General features: G+C 44.9%; 1 protein-coding gene across 1 annotated transcript; it reads left to right on the top strand.

Moving 5' to 3' along the window:
* The first annotated feature begins 5978 nt into the window (after positions 1-5978).
* On the top strand, positions 5979-13209 carry LOC311100311 (uncharacterized protein). The gene is made up of 4 exons (XM_084141173.1): positions 5979-6092; positions 6379-7129; positions 7563-7896; positions 12267-13209. The coding sequence occupies exons 1-4, from the start codon at positions 5987-5989 to the stop codon at positions 12576-12578; spliced, it is 1503 nt and encodes a 500-aa protein (XP_083997299.1). The 5' UTR covers positions 5979-5986; the 3' UTR covers positions 12579-13209.
* Positions 13210-19762: the final 6553 nt, after the last annotated feature.

Raw genomic sequence — 19762 nt, 5'->3', positions numbered from 1 at the left:
AGGAGGTAAGCAGGGTTCTCGTAAAGCAAGGTTAGGCTGGGGAGAAGTGCCGCTGGTAGTGGGGTTACTGAGAGTCTGGGAGGTTATCATTGTGGCTTGCTGCCTAGTAGATAATCAGCTGAATTTCTCCAGCAATGCATTCAAAGCGTGGTCATGGCGTTCCGCCAAGGTCTGGAGTCCTTCCATAAGGTTTTGAAGTAACTCCTTGTGTCTTCCAATTGTGGCTCCTTGGAAGGAGACACTGTTGCGAACTGGTCCGAGTCATGGCCAGTTCGTACTATCACGGCTCAGGATAAGACCCAGATGCAGACACAGGCGGCGGATAGATCGAATCTCAGATATTTATTATAAGACAGGGGGCAGGCAAACAGCAGGTTGAGGGCAGGCAGAGGTTTGTAATCCAGGTCAGAGTCAGGCAGGTAGAGGACGGCAGGCAGGCTCAGGGTCAGGACAGGCAGAAAGGTCAGAACCGGAAAGACTAGAAACAAAACTTGAGAACAGAAAAATGGGAAACACGCTGGTACGACCTGACAAGACAAGATGAATTGGCAACAGACAAACAGAAAATGCAGGTATAAATACACAGGTATAAATACTCCACCCCCCTGGTGGAGTAAAGCCTATGTATGCGGATGGCTCAACACTATACATGTCATCTACTACAGCGACTGAAATGACTGCAGCACTTAACAAAGAGCTGCAGTTCGTTTCAGAATGGGTGGCAAGGAATAAGTTAGTCCTAAATATTTCCAAAACTAAAAGCATTGTATTTGGGACAAATCATTCACTAAACCTCAACTAAATCTTGTAATAAATAATGTGGAAATTGAGCAAGTTGAGGTGACTAAACTGCTTGGAGTATTCCTGGATTGTAAACTGTCATGGTCAAAACATATTGATACAACAGTAGCTAAGATGGGGAGAAGTCTGTCCATAATAAGGCGTTGCTATACCTTCTTAGCAGTACTATCAACAAATGTCGCAAATGGACTACCGTTCAGTCGTGTGGTAAGGTGCCTCAAAGAGGGACTTAAGAAAATTGCAACTGGCTCAGAACAGGGCAGCACGGCTGGCCCTTGGATGTACACAGAGAGCTAACATTAATAATATGCATGTCAATCTCTCCTGGCTCAAAGTGGAGGAGAGATTGACTTCATCACTACTTGTATTTGTGAGAGGTATTGACATGTTGAATGCACCGAGCATTAGCAGCAGCTAATGGGGATCCATAATAAATACAAATACAAATCGACTACTGTGTGCCTGGTATGCTGGCCTTGATGTGGGCCATGACCAGCCTTTCAAAGCTCTTCATGATGACAGTGTTGAGTGCAATGGGGCGATAGTCATTTGGGCATGTCACCTTGGTTTTCTTGGCCACTGGGACGATGGTGGTTACCTTAAACCAAGTGGGGACTACAGCCTGGGACAGGTTGAAGATGTCTGAGAAGACGCCCGCCAGCTGGAGGATGATCAAGAGGATGATGATTTTGATGAACAGAAAGCTTAATGAAGACAAGATTATATTTTTGAAAAAGATAAGCATCTGCTTTGGCTGCTAGACCAAGGGCCATTTAAACAGAGACTGTCAGAATCATATGACTTGTAAGGTGTGCTCACAAAGGCATTCAACTATTCTCCACATAGAGCTAAACAAGGAAGAAGGCTACAGAAAAGGTGATGGAGGGAAAGAAACAGAGAACATGTCAGTGAGCAGCACACTGGTCTCACTGGAGACACCAGGCCACACTTGGGCCAGCGACAAAACTACTCTTTCCATCATACCAGTGCAGGTGAAGGTATCCAAAGTCCTTCACACATATGCTTTCCTAGATCCAGGAAGAAGTGCAAGATTTTGCACTGAAGCTTTGAGAAGACAGATCAATGTGAAGGGAAAAAGAACCAGAATCTTGCTGTGTACTATAGGACAAGAAAAACCAGTCAACAGCTTAATTGTGACTGGCATTGAAGAATGCAGTCTGGTGTCTCCTATTTCCCTGGAAGAGGGAAGCTTTGGTCCTATTATTGCTCACACAATTTTTATTTGGCGCAACATTTTTAAACTATGTAACTTGGAATCAAAATGGCATGCCCATATCATGGACAGTAATGGCTTGGGAACATTCCAAGATTTGAAAGACACATACACATTATCAGGCAACTTTTATTCTATATTTACAACATAGGTCAGCAATGCTGGCAATTCAACACAATGTTACTTGGAGATAAGGAGTTTACCTCATAACTAAATACACAGATATACAGCGCCTTCGGAAAGTATTCAGACCCCTTGACTTTTTCCACATGGTGTTTCGTTAAAGCCTTACTCTAAAATTGATTAAATAAATAAAAATCCTCAACAATCTACACACAATACGCCATAAAGACAAAGTGAAAACAAGTTTGTAGAAATTTTTGCAAATGTATTCAAATAGAAAAACAGAAATACCTTATTTACATACGTATTCAGACCCTTTTCTATCAGACTAGAAATTGAGCTCAGGTGCATCATGTTTCCATTGATTATCCTTGAGATGTTTCTATAACTTGATTGGAGTCCACCTGTGGTAAATTCAATTGGATTGGACATGATTTGGGAAGGCACACACCTGTCTATATAAGGACCCAAAACCAAACCATGTGGTCGAAGGAATTGTCCGTAGAGCTCCGAGAGAGGATTGTGTCGAGGCACAGATCTGGGGAAGGGTACAAACAAACTTCTGCAGCATTGAAGGTCCCCAGGAACACAGTGGCCTCCATCATTCTTAAATGGAAGAAGTTTGGAACCACCAAGACTCTTCCTAGAGCTGGCCGCTTGGCCAAACTGAGCAATCGGGGAGAAGGGCCTTGGTCAGGGAGGTGACCAAGAACCCGATGGACACTCTGACAGAGCTGTAGAGTTCCTCTGTGGAGATGGGAGAACCATGCAGAAGGACAACCATCTCTGCATCACTCCACCTATCAAGCCTTTATGGTAGAGTGGCCAGACGGATGCCAATCCTCAGTAAAAGGCACATGACAGCCCGCTTGGAGATTGCCAAAAGGCACCTAAAGACTCTCAAACCATGAGAAACAAGATTCTCTGGTTTGATGAAACCAAGATTGAATTCTTTGGCCTGAATGCCAAACATCACGTCTGGAGGAAACCTGGCACCATGCCTACGGTGAAGTATGGTGGTGGCAGCATCATGCTGTGGGGATGTTTTTCAGCGGAAGGGACTGGGACACTAGTCAGGATCGAGGCGAAGATGAACGGAGAAAAGTACAGAGAGATCCTTGATAAAAACATGCTCCAGAGCGCCCATACTTGAACTCCATCAAACATCTCTGGAGAGATCTTAAAATAGCTGTGCATCAACATTCCCCATCCAACCTGACAGAGCTTGAGAGTATCTGCAGAGAAGAATGGGAGAATCTCCCCAAATACAGGTGTGCCAAGCTTGTAGCGTCATTGCAAAGAAGACTCGAGGCTGTAATCGCTGCCAAAGGTGCTTTAACAAAGCACTGAGTAAAGGGTCTGAATACTTATGTAAATGTGATATTTCAGGGTTTTTTAAATTATAAATTAGCAAACATTTCTAAAAACCTGTTTTTGCTTTGTCATTATGGGGTATTGTGTGTAGATTGAAGGGGTCTGAATACTTTCCGAAGGCACTGTACATTGTTTGGGGGAAAACATGTAGACAATGAAGTATGCCCAACTGTTGTCTGGGTAGCTCTTAAAGCATATATGAGAGGTTGTATACTGTCTTACTCTTCACATGAGAAATAGAAGAACGATAAAGAATTAGAAATGATTTTAGAAAGAAAGCACAGCTTAGATAGAAATGTTGACACCCTTCAACAGTTGAAAACTTTGAAGCTTGAATATAACACAACAAACACCTGTTCTGCAGAGATTGTTGCCCTGAAATCCAAACAACAATATGTTGAGCAAGGTGAAAGTGGGGGGGAAATGCTTGCTTGGCAAATTAAGAAAGAGGAGGAGGAATGTACAATCCAGGGCATTAAAACCCCAGATGGTAGCATAACAATGGATCCTTCTGAAATGAAGTCAGTCTTCGAAACATTTTATCACAATCTGTATCAATCCGAAGAAAAAAAAGTATGAATATGGATAGAAACATCTCCCTAGGTGAGCTGATGGAGGCCATTAATGACTAATTCCCAGTTGAATTTTACAGACACTTTTGTCCCAAATTATTAAATCTTATGTTACTTATGCTCACATTAGCTCTAGAGAAAAATGAACTCCCCCAATCACTATGTTTGGCAAGAATCACCCTACTTAAAAAGAAAGATAAGGATCCATTGTCATGCGGATCTTTCCACCCAGTATCACTTTTGAATATGGATTACAAAATCATTGCTAATCATCGCATAGAAGTAGTATTACAAAAGTTGATTCACTTAGATCAAACATTTTTTACATTTTAGCAGACGCTTTTATCCAGAGCGACTTACAGTTAGTAAGTGCATACATTTTTCATACTGTCCCCCCGTGGGAATCGAACCCACAACCCTGACATTGCAAGCGCCATGCTCTACCAACTGAGCTACAGGGTTCATACGGAATAGGATGTCTTCAGACAATCTTAGCCTATTTAAAAAAAAAATAGAATTCATCATACCAGGAACTTGAACGTTCCAAAGTGCCATTATCATTAGATGCTGAAAAAGCATTTGATAGGGTGGAATGGGCATATTTGGTGGCTGTCTTAAAAAAGTTTTGTTTGGGTGTGGTATTTATTTCCTGGATTTAGCTATTGTTTAAAACCCCCAAAGCAGCTATAAGAACAAATAGACAAATCTCTGATCCATTGAAGTTATTTTGAGAGACAGGGATTCCCTCTGTCCAGTTATTTATTTGCTTTAGCCACAGAATCCCTAGCATCAAAAATTAGAACTCATGGCTCAATCCAGGGAACAGAGCTTGATGGAGAATTGTGATAATGTTGTATACAGATGACATTTTACTGTATTTATCTGAACCATTTCTTTTACATCTGTTGGACACATGGTGCTGTATTTGGATTCAAAGTGGATTGGTAGAAAACTGAAATAATGCCCATTTCTATTATTAAGTAGATTTCAGTGGAAATATGGAATGAAAATGATGTACTTTGAGATCCAAAAGAAAAGTTTACAAACACACACACACACACATACACAGAAATTGAATCAGGGCCTCAGAGGGAAATGTATGTCGGTTGTCTCTGCTGGGAGACTGGAGCTGACTGAACAAACAATACACATTACACCCACACACTAAGACACACACCATACACACTGTAATCACCATCAATAAAACAATCCACAATACATGTTACCATCATCAGGATCAGCAGCATCTTTAGACCACCAGCGTCAGGAAGGACATGGGCCAGTCACAGAGTCACTGGAGCACACACACATAGCCTTTGTACACACACATGCACACAGAAATGAATACACACACACCCAAACCGGAATATACAGAAAGGAACACACACAAGATCGACGTCTGCTCCAGTGACCCAGTCACGGGGATGGGGAAGGCATTATGGCGCCTGGTCTCCTGAATGAGCCCTGATACAGTCTGTCAGAGCCAACAGGCTTATCAGGGCTTGGAGAAGCAGACAATGATTGGGCTATACAACAAATGAAGATGAAGTAAGTGAAACAACAACACATCAAGATCATTGCAAGTAAACCCTTCAAAAATAGCTGGCCTAGCTGGCCTGTACCTGTTATTTTTTTCATAATCTTGGTGATTTGTCTGTAAGGCTTATTAGGCTGCTGTCTTAATTACTGTATGATTGTAGGACTACTTCAAACAGCCTAAAAAAACTTTACAATCATGTGACATTTTTGCAGAACTGAAACTCTTCAGTAAGTGGGAAATGAAACCCATAGGCCTACCCATATGCTGTTGGGGGCCGTTCTCACTCTTAGAATTTTACTTCTCTAGTACTCCTCACACTGCCGAAGCATCTGGCTCGAGAAGATGACGATGATTTCCGTGCTTCTTAACGCTCTCGTGCTGCTGTCGGCGTTGGGCCGAACTGGGGCAAGATGCCGAACAACATCATCGCCATATACAACCCCTTCAGGTACCGTATTCAAATACACACGCGCACACACACACACACAGGTACTACTGTAGAGATCCTCGATATGAGGCACGTTACAATTCCCACCAAGTGGGTCAATGCTATTGGCATGATGTGTAGGGTGTTTGCCTTTCACGCCAGCGACCCTGGTTCGCTTCACTGCCCCACCGTTCGCTACACTGCTTCTGGTCTGGGTTATTTGAAGTGTACAGCAACAAATGTATTTGATTGATTGCTGATGGATGGATTGATTTGTGATTGATTGATTCTCTGCCCCCCGCTCCAGGCCACTCCACCTCAGACCTGCGTGGTCGGATGTTTACAGTGTCATATTCGTATAGCATAGGATTCACCATGTACACAGACGCAATCTTTCCTTCTCCTTCCACCTCTCCTTCTCCCTCCTCTCCCTACTCCACTCCCTCCCCCACCACCTACCACTCTCCTTCCTCCTCCTCTGCCTCCTCCTCTCCCTCCCCCACCACCTACCCCTCTCCTTCCTCCTCCTCTGCCTCCTCCTCTCCCTACCCCTCTCCTTCCTCCTCCTCTCCCTCCCCCACCACCTACCCCTCTTCTCCTTCCACCTCTCCTTCTCATTCCACCTCTCCTTCTCCCTCCTCTTCTCCTTCCACCTCTCCTTCTCCCTCCTATCCCTACTCTTCTCCTTCAACCTCTCCTTCTCCCTCCTCCCCTTACTCTTCTCCTTCCATCTCTCCTTCTCCCTCCTCTCCCTCCTCTTCTCCTTCTCCCTCCTCTTCTCCTTCCAGCTCTCCTTCTCCCTCCTCTCCTTACTCTTCTCCTTCCAGCTCTCCTTCTCCCTCCTCTCCTTACTCTTCTCCTTCCAGCTCTCCTTCTCCCTCCTCTCCCTCCTCTTCTCCTTCCAGCTCTCCTTCTCCCTCCTCTCCCTCCTCTTCTCCTTCCAGCTCTCCTTCTCCCTCCTCCCCTTACTCTTCTCCTTCCATCTCTCCTTCTCCCTCCTCTCCCTCCTCTTCTCCTTCCAGCTCTCCTTCTCCCTCCTCTCCCTCCTCTTCTCCTTCCCGCTCTCCTTCTCCCTCATCTCCCTCATCTTCTCCTTCCAGCTCTCCTTCTCCCTCCTCTCCCTACTCTTCTCCTTCCAGCTCTCCTTCTCCCTCCTCTCCCCTCATCTTCTCCTTCCCGCTCTCCTTCTCCCTCCTCTCCCTCATCTTCTCCTTCCAGCTCTCCTTCTCCCTCCTCTCCCTCCTCTTCTCCTTCCAGCTCTCCTTCTCCCTCCTCTCCCTCCTCTTCTCCTTCCAGCTCTCCTTCTCCCTCCTCCCCTTACTCTTCTCCTTCCATCTCTCCTTCTCCCTCCTCTCCCTCCTCTTCTCCTTCCAGCTCTCCTTCTCCCTCCTCTCCCTCCTCTTCTCCTTCCCGCTCTCCTTCTTCCTCCTCTCCCTCCTCTTCTCCTTCCACCTCTCCTTCTCCGTCCTCTCCCTCATCTTCTCCTTCCACCTCTCCTTCTCCGTCCTCTCCCTACACCACCTCCTCTCCCTCTCTCTCTGCTCTGACTGTGTGTCTGCGTTACATGGCCGAGGAGGGAAAAGACTTGACTCTCTTCAGCCTCACTCAGGGGAACCACTGGAACCTATTACTGGAAAGGAACAATGGGATGGACCGCCTCTCCATCTTATCCTCCTCTCAGTCCTTCCGCTCCTATAGGCTACTGTGGTCAATCACAGAGCCACGCCCCTGGACCAGCCTGTGCGTTACCTGGGAGAAAAAGACGGGCGTGGCCCAGGTGTGGAGGGGCAGGACTGTCAGCATCAGGAAGAGGGTGTTTGGCCAGGTAAGAGGAAAGACAGTGGGGAAGATGAGGGAGAGGGGAGGGGGAGACAGGTTGAGGGGTGGGGGAATAGGTGAGAGAGAGGTATATATACAGTGAGCTCCAAAAGTATTGGGACAGTGACACATTTCTTGTTGTTTTGGCTCTGTACTCCAGCACTTTGGATTTTAAATTATACAAAATGGCAAATGAATCCAACAAATTTGTAGAGTCACAAGCTTGATCTAGTCATTGGGTGCTATGAATATGGGACCAAATACTTACATTTGTAGTACTTTAATACACATACGCACAGCTCTGGAAAAAAATTAAGAGACCACTGCAATTTTTTCTTAAATCAGCATCTCTACATGTATGACAGCCATTCCATTCCAGTGTCTGTTGAATTCCAACACAGGCACACCTCATTCTACTGAATTAGGTACTGATTAGGTGATCACATGAACCAAATTTACATTTTTAGTCATTTAGCAGACGCTCTTATCCAGAGCGACTTACAGTTAGTGAGTGCATACATTATTATTTTTGCATACTAGCCCCCCGTGGGAATCAAACCCACAACCCTGGCGTTGCAAACGCCATGCTCTACCAATTGAGCTACATCCCAAATCTTATTTAACGAGGAAAAGTATAACATTCACTGCTGTGGTCAACACCATCCTCTTGCAATAGGACCACCTGGATGGCAAAAACTGTGCTAATAGTACCTCAAAAGTAATATTAATCAAAAAATAACTATTGACCATGCCAAAAGAGTTGAAAAGGAAAGTTTTGAGTGAGGAAAAGAAGGGTTCAATTCTGGCTTTACTGGCAGAGGGATACAGTGAGCATCAGGTTGCTTCCATCCTTAAAATTTCAAAGACGGTGGTTCATAAGAACAAGGTCAAGCAGCAGACATTGGGGACAACAAAGCTACAGACCAGCAGAGGGCGAAAACGACTCTCTACTGACCGGGATGACCGCCAACTCATTCGAATGTCACTCAACAACGGTAGGATGACATCAAGTGACCTACAAAAAGAATGGCAAGTGGCAGCTGGGGTGAAGTGTACGGCGAGGACGGTTCGAAACAGGCTCCTAGGGGCAGGGCTGAAGTCGTGCAAAGCTACAAAAAAGCCCTTCATCAATGAGAAGCAAAGAAGAGCCAGGCTGAGGTTTGCAAAAGACCATTAGGATTGGGCCGTAGAGGACTGGAGTAAGGTCATCTTCTCTGATAAGTCCAATTTTCAGCTTTTCCCAACACCTGGTCATCTAATGGTTAGACGGAGACCTGGAGAGGCCTACAAGCCACAGTGTCTCGCACCCACTGTGAAATTTGGTGGAGGATCGGTGATGATGTGGGGGTGCTTCAGCAATGCTGGAATCGGGCAGATTTGTCTTTGTGAAGGACGCATGAATCAAGCCACGTACAAGGTTGTCCTGGAAGAAAACTTGCTTCCTTTTGCTCTGACATTGTTCCCCAACTCTGAGGATTGGTTTTTCCAGCAGGACAATGCGCCATGCCACACAGCCAGGTCAATCAAGGTGTGGATGGAGGACCACCAGATCAAGACCCTGTCATGGCCAGCCCAATCTCCAGACCTGAACCCCATTGAAAACTTCTGGAATGTGATCAAGAGGAAGATGGATGGTCACAAGCCATCAAACAAAGCCGAGCTGCTTGAATTTTTGCGCCAGGAGTGGCATAAAGTCACCCAACATCAATGTGAAAGACTGGTGGAGAGCATGCCAAGACGCATGAAAGCTTTGATTGAAAATCAGGGTTATTCCATCAAATATTGATTTCTGAGCTCTTCCTTAGTCAAAACATTAGTATTTTGTTGTTTAAAAATGAACATTAACTTATTTTCTTTGCATTATTCGGGGTCTGACAACACTGCATATTTTTTGTTATTTTGACCAGTTGTCATTTTCTGCAAATAAGTGCTCTAAATGACAATATTTTTATTTGGAATTTGGGAGAAATGTTGTCAGTAGTTTATAGAATAAAACAAAAATGTTAATTTCACCCAAACACATACCTATAAATAGTAAAACCAAAGAAACGTATATTTTTGCAGTGGTCTCTTATTTTTTTCCAGAGCTGTATAAGTAAATTTGTCCGGTCCCCTAAAATGGGGGATTATGGACAAAAAGTGCTGTAATTTCTAAACGGTTCACCCGATATGGATGAAAATATCCTCAAATTAAAGCTGACAGTTGTAAGATTCTGTCTGTATTTTCTTAGTTCACCTTGTGTTCTTGAACGTAGCCCTGTCTTTCATTTTTGTTCATTGATTTCACTTGTGTTAGTTACTCACCTGGTCTCATCAGCTCCTTATTTAGTTCAATTCATTCTGTTTGTGCCTTGTGAAGTATTGTTCGTTTTGACTCTACTAAGCCTTTTCCTAGCTCATTTATGAGAACCAGTTATAGCCTTCAGTCCTAGTTTTGTTTCACCTGCCTGTTTGCCTACCTGTGTATGACCATTGCCTGCCTGTGACCACGATTCCTGAGTATTCATTACAACAGTCTGGACTCTCATAGTCATGTATTGTTTCAAATCCAAAGTGCTGGAGTACAAAGCCAAAACAACAAAAAATTGGTCACTGTCCCAATACTTTTGGCGCTCACGGCCTCTCAACATGTGTCTTGAGGTAGTTTCAATATCTCTCAAAAAAGATACTGAACTATCTATTAAACTCCTGAGTTTAATTAAATAATTTGGCATAATGTAGATGAGTGTGTTCCTTTAGTATATAGAATGTCTTCAGAATGTTTTCAAATGCATTTACTTTTTCCCAAAAAAATTGTGTTACAGCCTTAATTTAAAATTGAGTAAATTGAGATTTTTCTGTGACTGGCCTACACACAATACCCCATAATGTCAAAGTGGAGTTATGTTTTTTTTTAAAATTTTTTTTTTACAAATGATTAAAAATGAAAAGCTGAAATGTCTTGGGTCAATACGTATTCAATCGCTTAGTTATGGCAAGCCTACTGTAAGTTCAGGAGTAAAAATGTGCTTAACAAGTCACATAATATGTAGCATGGACTCACTCTGTGTGTAATAACTGTTTAACATGATTTTTTTAATGACTATCCCATCTCTGTACATCGCATATACAATTATCTGTAAGGTCCCTCAGTTGAGCAGTGAATTTCAAACAAAGATTTAACCACAAAGACCAGGGAGGCTTTCCAATGCCTCGCAAAGAAGGGCACTTATTGGCAGTTGGGTAAAACATTTAAAAGCAGACATTAAATATCCCTTTGAGCATGGTGAAGTTATTAATACACCCAGTCACTACAAAGATACATGCATCCTTCCTAACTCAGTTGCCAGAGAGGAAGGAAACCGCTAAGGGATTTCACCATGAGGCCAATGTTGACTTTAAAACAGTTACAGAGTTGACTGTGATAGGAGAAAACTGAGGATGGATCAACAAAATTGTAGTTACTCCACAATACTAACCTAATTGACAGAGTGAAAACAATGAAGCATGTACAGAATAAGAATATTCCAAAATATGCTTCCTGTTTGCAATAAGGCACTAAAGTAATACTGCAAAAAATGTGGCAAAGCTATTTACTTTTTGTCCTTTGTATAAAGTGTTATGTTTGTTGCAAATCCAATACAACACATTACTGAGTACCACACTCCAAATTTTCAAGCATAGTTGTGGCTGCATCATGTTATGTATATGCTTGTTTTTTTAAGGACTGGGGAGTTATGGAAATGGAATGCACAGGCAAGATCCTAGAGGAAAACCTGGTTGTCTGCTTTCCATCAGACACTGGGAGATGAATTCACCTTTCAGCAGGACAATAACCTAAAATATCTACACTGGGGTTACTTATCAATAAGACAGTGTATGTTCCTGAGTGGCCGAATTACAGTTTTGACTTAAATCTACTTGAAAATCTATGGCAAGACCTGAAAATGGTTGTCTAGCTATGATCAACAACCAATTTGACAGAGCTTGAAGAATTTTGAAAATAATAATGGGCAAATGTTTCACAATCCATGTGTGGAAAGTGCTTAGAGACTTACCCAGAAAGACTCAGAGCTGTAATCGCTGCCAAAGGTGCTTATACAGAGTATTGATCCAGGGGTGTGAATACTTACGTAAATGAGATATTTCTGGATAAAAAAAATTATACATTTGGAAACATTTCTAAAAACATGTTTTCACTTTGTCATTGTGGGGTATTGTGTGTAGATGGGTGAGAGAGAAAAAATATTGAATCAATTTTTAATTGAGGCTGTAACACAACAAAATGTGGAATAAGTCAAGGGGTATGAATTATTTCTGAAAGCACTGTATTATCATGTATTCTAATTATATGCTCTATGTGTTTTTGTGTGTGTGTGTGCGTGCGTGCTTGTGTAGGTGACCAGTGGGCCTCCTGTCTTGAACGTGTATAAGTTTGAGGGGCAGGTAACTGATGTGGAAGTGTGGGACAGAGACTCGCCAAGCTTGATAATGGCCTTCATGTCTGGGTGGCAGTCCTACTACTACACCCCTGGTAACGTGCTGACCTGGTCCAAGGCCATCTACTCCACCAATGGTGAGGTTCTCCTGGAGAGAAACACCTACAACTCTGACCATCAGCCTATCAGAGGCCAGCACCAGCCCCCAAGACCAATGAGAAGGAAGAGAATGAGGAAGTTTGAATGGAAGAAGAGAGAGAGGGCAGAGTAGATGGCGAGAGCATGGCCGTAGGGGAGAGTAGTGATTGCCACTAACCCTTACTTTAGATTAGAAGATATACAGTATTTCCCATTTTCATGTATGACCCAGCGACACTCCTTACTTGTGAATCACTCTGGATCAATGTCTGCTCAAATTCTGATTCTGTGATATCCATGTCTATCCTGATGGTCCCCAGGGTCAAATTAAGTCCTACTCTGGCTAATGATCATGTCGTTTGCCCCTTGCATCTCCCATGTCTGTCAGCTAAGTATCTCCGCTAGCCAAGTGTGGACATTGCTCACCTAGCTAGCTATCATAGTGCTACCCATTAGAGCTGTGGCACCACGGAAAACACATCACACATTATGCTCAGCACATACCCTGGCCGGGAAATCCGACCTGACAGGGAAAACTAAAACCAATGAATTCAGCAGTTCTCAGGCAGGCTAGAAGCACAATATTGTTACTGTTGCATCACATTGGATGACCACAAGCGACTTATTGGAGCTTTTTAACATAAAAAAATACAAAAACGTACATACTGCAGCTTTAAATGATTGTTAAACAATTTAAATGATTGCTAGATTATTTAAAAGATTGTTAAAATGAAGCATGTGGCAAATTAAAAGGCATTGATGAGAAACATTTGTGTGTGATATTTATTGGAATAGGCTTAACCTGGGTCTGTGAAACTTGCCCTTTGGCAAGGTTAATACTAAAATGTTACCATGTCAAAACAGCCTCATTGCTATTTAACATAAAACTATGTTATGGAGCCCTCAGCTGTCCTGACTTTAGGAGGAAGCTTGTTCCACCATTGGGATGCCAGAACAGAGAATAGCTTTGACTGGGCTGAGCGGGAGCTGCCCTCCCATAGGGGTGGGAGGGCCAAGAGAACAGAGGTGGCAGAACGGAGTGCTTGGGTTGGGATGTAGGGTTTGAGCATAGCCTGAAGGTAAAGAGGGGCAGTTCCCCTTGCTGCTCCGTTGGCAAGCACCAGGGTTTTGAAGATGATGCGAGCTTCAACTGGAAGCCAGTGGAGTGTGCGGAGGAGCAGAGAACTTAGAAGAACTTAAATTACATGGGTTTGATGGCACAAGTGGGGATCCCAGCCAACAGAGGGTTGTAGTAGTCTAGACGGGAGATGACAAATGCCTGGATTAGGACCTGCGCTGTTTCCTGTGTGAGGATAAGGTCATACCCTATGAATATTGTAGAACATGAACCTACAGGAGTGAGTCACTGCTTTGATGTTTGCAGAGAAGGACAGGGTGTTGTCCAGGGTCACGCCAAGGTTCTTTGCACTCTGGGAGGGGGACACCGTGGAGTTGTCAAGTGTGATGGAGAGGTCTTGGAGTGGGCAGGCCTTCCCCGGGAGGAAGAGCAGCTCCGTTTTGTCGAGGTTGAGCTTGAGGTGGTGGGCCGACATCCAAGCTGAGCTTTCTGCCAGAGGAGAGAGAGTCAGCTTTGGCAGAGCAGAGCGCCTCTTTGACACAGAGGAGAGCGGTCTCAGTTGAATGAGCTGCCTTGAAGCCTGACAGGTTAGGATCAAGTAGATTGTTCTGAGAGAGATAACGAGAGAGTTGGTCAGAGACAGCACGCTCAAGTGTTTTGGAAAGGAAAGAAAGAAGGGACACCGGTCTGCAGTTTTTGATGTCAGAGGGGTTGAGTGTTGGTTTCTTGAGGAGGGGAGCGACTCTGGCCATCTTGAAGTGGTCAGGGATGAGTTGATAAGGGAAGTCAGGAATGGGAGAAGGGAGGAGGGGATGCTATCAAGTGGGCAGGTTGTTGGGTGGCCAGACAGGCAGGATTTTATCTGGAGAGACAGGGGAGAAAGAAGTCAAGGCGTAGGGTAGTTCTGTGTGAGTGGGCTCAGTAGGCTGAGTGAATGAGGAGCAGATGTTGTCAACCATTTTTTTCAAAGTGGTTGACAAAGTCGTCCTCAGAGAAGGAGGAGGGGAGGGGAGGAGGTGGAGGATTAAGGAGGGAGGAGAAAGTGGAGAAGAGTTTCCCAGGGTTGGCAGAAGCTTGAAATTTAGAGTGATAAAAAGTGGCTTTAGCAGCAGATACAGAGGAAGAGAAGGTAGAGAGGAGTGAGTGGAAGGATGATAGTTCCTCCGTAAGTTTAGTTTCCCTCCATTTCCACTCAGCTGCCCGCAGTCCTGTTCTGTTAGCACGCAGTGAGTCACTGAGCCAAGGAGCGGGAGGGGAAGGTTGAGCCGGCTGGGAGGAACGGGAACAGTGATAGTCAAAGGATGCAGAAAGGGAGGAGAGTAGGGTCGAAGAGGCAGAGTCAGGAGACAGGAGGGTGGATTTAGCAGAAGAAGGAGAGGATAGGATAGAAGAGGAGAGAGTAGTGGGAGAGAGAGAGCGAAGATTGCAGAAGTGCATGACCATCTGGGTAGGGTCTGAGTGGGTAGGGTTGAAGGAGAGATGGCGAGAAAAGGAAACAAAGTAGTGATTAGAGACATGGAGGGGGGTTGCAGTTAGATTAGTAGGTGATGAGGTCAAGCATATTGCCTGCCTTGTGAGTGGGAGGGGATTGGGAAAGGGTGAGGTCAAAAGAGGAAAGAAGTGAAAAGAAAGAGGTGGAAAGAAATTAATTCAAGTCAGGCATCGGGAGGTTAAAGTCGTCCAGTACGATGACTGGTGATCCATCATCGGGAAATTAGCTTATCAAGGTGTCAAGCTCATTGAGGAACTCTCCAAGGGCATCTGATGGGCGATAGATGACAACAATGTTAACCCTAAGTGCACAGGTGACAGTGACTGCATGTAATTCAAATGAGGAGATAGACAGGTGAGAGCGGGGGGAAAGAGAAAATCTCTAGTTAGGAGAAATGAGTAGCCCTGTGCCAACATCACGATGACCAGATGCTCTCGGACTATGAAAGAACACATAGGCAGATGACAAGAATGCAGCTGGAGTATCAGTGTTCTCTGGGGTAATACATGTCTCCGTGAGGGCCAAAAAGTGTAGGGACTGAAGGGCAAGTATTCGGAAAGTATTCAGACCCCTTGACTTTTTCCACATTTTGTTACGTTACAGCCTTATTCTAAAATTGATTAAATAAATAAAAATCCTCATCAATCTAAACACAATACCCCATAATGACAAAGCAAAGACAGGTTTGTAAAAAACAGAGATACCTTATTTACATGAGTATTCAGACCCTTTGTTATGAAACTCGAAATTGATCTCAGGTACATCCTGTTTCGTTTGATCATCCTTGAGACGTTTCTACAACTTGATTAGAGTCCACCTGTGGTAAATTCAATTGATTGGACAAGATTTGGAAAGGCACAAACCTGTCTATATAAGGTCCCCCAGTTGACAGTGCATGTCAGAGCAACAACCAAGCCATGAGGTCGAAGGAATTGTCCGTAGTGCTCCGAGACATGATTGTGTCGAGGCACAGATCTGGGGAAGGGTACCAAACCATTTCTGCAGCATTGAAGGTCCCCAAGAACACATTGGCCTCCATCATTCTTAAATGGAAGAAGTTCGGAACCACCAAAACTCTTCCTAGAGCTGGCCGCCTGGCCAAACTGAGCAATCGGGGGAGAAGGGCCTAGGTCAGGGAGGTGACCAAGAACCCGATGGTCACTCTGACAGAGCTCCAGAGTTCCTCTGTGGAGATGGAAGAACCTTCCAGAAGGACAACCATCTCTGCAGCACTTCACCAATCAGGCCTTTATGGTAGTGGCCAGACGGAAGCCACTCCTCAGTAAAAGGCACATGAAACCCTGCTTGGAGTTTGCCAAAAGGCACCTAAAGGACTCTCAGACCATGAGAAACAAGATTCTCTGGTCTGATGAAACCAAGATTGAACTCTTTGGCCTGAATGCCAAGTGTCACGTCTGGAGGAAACCTGGCACCATCCCTACGGTGAAGCATGGTGGTGGCAACACCATGCTGTGGGGATGTTTTTCAGTGGCAGGGACTGGGAGACTAGTCAGGATCGAGGGAAAGATGAATGGAGCAAAGTACAGAGAGATCCTTGATGAAAACCTGCTCCAGAGCGCTCAGGACCTCAGACTGGGGCGAAGGTTCACCTTCCAACAGGGCAACGACCCTGAGCACACAGCCAAGACAACGCAGCAGTGGCTTTGGGACAAGTCTCTGAAAGTCCTTGAGTGGCCCTGCCAGAGCCCGGACTTGAACCCAATCTAACATTTCTGGAGAGACCTGAAAATAGCTGTGCAGCGACAATCCCCATCCAACCTGACAGAGCTTGAGAGGATCTTCAGAGAAGAATGGGAGACACTCCCCAAATACAGGTGCCAAGCTTGTAGCATCATACCCAAGAAGACTTGAGGCTGTAATTGCTGCCGAAGTTACTTCAACAAAGTACTGAGTAAAGGGTCTAAATACTTATGTAAATGTGATATTTCAGTTTTTTATTTTTATACATTTGCTAAAAAATCTAAAAACATGTTTTTGCTTTGTCATTATGGGGTATTGTGTGTAGATTGATGAGGAGAAAAAACAATTTAAATCAATTTTAGAATAAGGCTGTAATGTAAAAAAATGTGGAAAAAGTCAAGGGGTCTGAATACTTTCCGTATGCACTGTATGATGAGATGAACTGAGCCTTAATGACAGCAGATCAGCAGTTCCAAACACTGCCGGAGACTAGGAATTCCACATGGGTTGTGTGTGTGTGCGTGCATGCGTGAGTGTTTGTGTGTTCCTCCAACTGCCGTATCCAAATTTAGATCTCTGAAACTCAGACAGAGCTTCTGTATTGCTGCGGCATTCACAATTTGCAATTATCTGAGAAGATCACACACTTTATATGAGATTAATTAACATTCAATGCAATAATCCTAATAACTGACAGCCATAGAGACAAAAACATGTTAAACCATTAAACCACTTCCCAATTGTTGCAGTTCCATGACAGTCCCATAATAACACATTCTGTATGAAAATGTATGCACTCACTAACTGTAAGTCGCTCTGGATAAGAGCGTCTGCTAAATGACTAAAATGTAAATGTTTCTATACAGTAAGGGAAAAAAGTATTTGATCCGCTGCTGATTTTGTACGTTTGCCCACTGACAAAGACATGATCAGTCTATAATTTTATTGGTAGGTTTATTTGAACAGTGAGAGACAGAATAACAAAAAAATTCAGAAAACGCATGTCAAAAATGTTATGAATTGATTTGCATTTTAATTAGGGAAATAAGTATTTGACCCCTCTGCAAAACATGATTTAGTACTTGGTGGCAAAACCCTTGTTGGCAATCACAGCGGTCAGACGTTTCTTGTAGTTGGCCACCAGGTTTGCACACATCTCAGGAGGGATTTTGTCCCACTCTTCTTTGCAAGTCATTAAGGTTTAGAGGCTGAAGTTTGGCAACTCGAACCTTCAGCTCCCTCCACAGATTTTCTATGGGATTAAGGTCTGGAGACTGGCTAGGCCACTCTAGGACCTTAATGTGCTTCTTCTTGAGCCACTCCTTTGTTGCCTTGGGCGTGTGTTTTGGGTCATTGTCATGCTGGAATACCCATCCACGACCCATTTTCAATGCCCTGGCTGAGGGAAGGACGTTCACACCCAAGATTTGACGGTACATGGCCCTGTCCATCGTCCCTTTGATGTGGTGAAGTTGTCCTGTCCCCTTAGCAGAAAAACACCCCCAAAGCATAATGTTTCCACCTCCATGTTTGACGGTGGGGATGGTGTCCTTGGGGTTATAGGCAGCATTCCTCCTCCTTCAAACACGGCGAGTTGAGTTGATGCCAAAGAGCTCCATTTTGGTCTCATCTGACCACAACACTTTCACCCAGTTCTCCTCTGAATCATTCAGATGTTCATTGGCAAACTTCAGGCGGGCCTGTATATGTGCTTCTTGAGCAGGGGGACCTTGCGGGCGCTGCAGGATTTCAGTCCTTCACGGCGTAGTGTGTTACCAATTGTTTTCTTGGTGACTATGGTCACAGCTGCCAGGAGACTGGCTAGGCCACTCTAGGACCTTAATGTGCTTCTTCTTGAGCCACTCCTTTGTTGCCCCATTGACAAGATCCTCCCGTGTAGTTCTGGGCTGATTCCTCACCGTTCTCATGATCATTGCAACTCCACGAGGTGAGATCTTGCATGGAGCCCCAGGCCGAGGGAGATTGACAGTTATTTTGTGTTTCTTCCATTTGCGAATAATCGCACCAACTGTTGTCACCTTCTCACCAAGCTGCTTGGCGATGGTCTTGTAGCCCATTCCAGCCTTGTGTAGGTCTACAATCTTGTCCCTGACATCCTTGGAGAGCTCTATGGTCTTGGCCATGGTGGAGAGTTTGGAATCTGATTGATTGATTGCTTCTGTGGACAGGTTGTCACGGTTTCGGCCGAGGCTGCTCCTCTTCCTTGTTCGGGCAGGCTTCGGCGGTCGTCGTCTCCGGAGTACTAGCTGCCACCGTTCTATGTTTCATGTTCATTTGGTTTTGTCTGTTCATAACACCTGTCCCTTATTTGTGTCTTAATTGTTCCCTTATTTAGTTTCGTGTGTTTGGGTCAGGTGTTATGCGTGATTGTGAATGTCAGCTTGCCTCTTCGTGTTTGGTTCTCTCGTTATTGTGTTTCGAGAGCTCGCACTGCGTGCGCTTTTCTTGTTGTTACCGCACTGTTGTTTTCGTGCGTAATTGTTCGCGCCACCCGGTTGGGTTGGCGACCTATTTTGTGTTTGGACTCTAGTAAAGATCTGTTGAAGTCCTCCTGGTTTCCTGCACCTGATTCCTACTATTCCACCCACCACACTCTGACAGAATCACGCATCCTCACCATGGAATCAGCAGGAGCGACCGCGCCGACAGCCGAGATGGCTGAACGTCTTCGTGGTCAGGAGGACCGCATCAACCAGGTCTGTCATGCCCTGGAGGGGGTGATGAATACTCTGCACCGATGGGAGACCAGCGGGGTTCCCACACCTCCACGAACCGAACCAGCCCCATCGGTCAGCCCCCCCGTCTCATCTCCGGAACCTAGTGGGATTCGGCTCTCGCTCCCGAGGGCGTACGACGGCTCCACTGCCGGGTGTCAAGGGTTCCTGCTGCAGGTGGAGCTCTACCTCGCCACCGTACACCCGGCGCCCTCGGGACACGAGAGCGTCTCAGCCCTCATCTCCTGTCTCACAGGCAAGGCGTTGGAGTGGGCCAACGCCGAGTGGAGGAGAATGGACGCCGCTACCAC

The sequence above is a fragment of the Coregonus lavaretus genome (assembly GCF_964263955.1).
Source record: "Coregonus lavaretus genome assembly, chromosome: 24".
NCBI classification, from domain to species: Eukaryota; Metazoa; Chordata; class Actinopteri; order Salmoniformes; family Salmonidae; genus Coregonus; species Coregonus lavaretus.
Note: the sequence above shows the minus strand (reverse complement) of the source record. Positions and strands in the feature narration are given on the sequence as shown.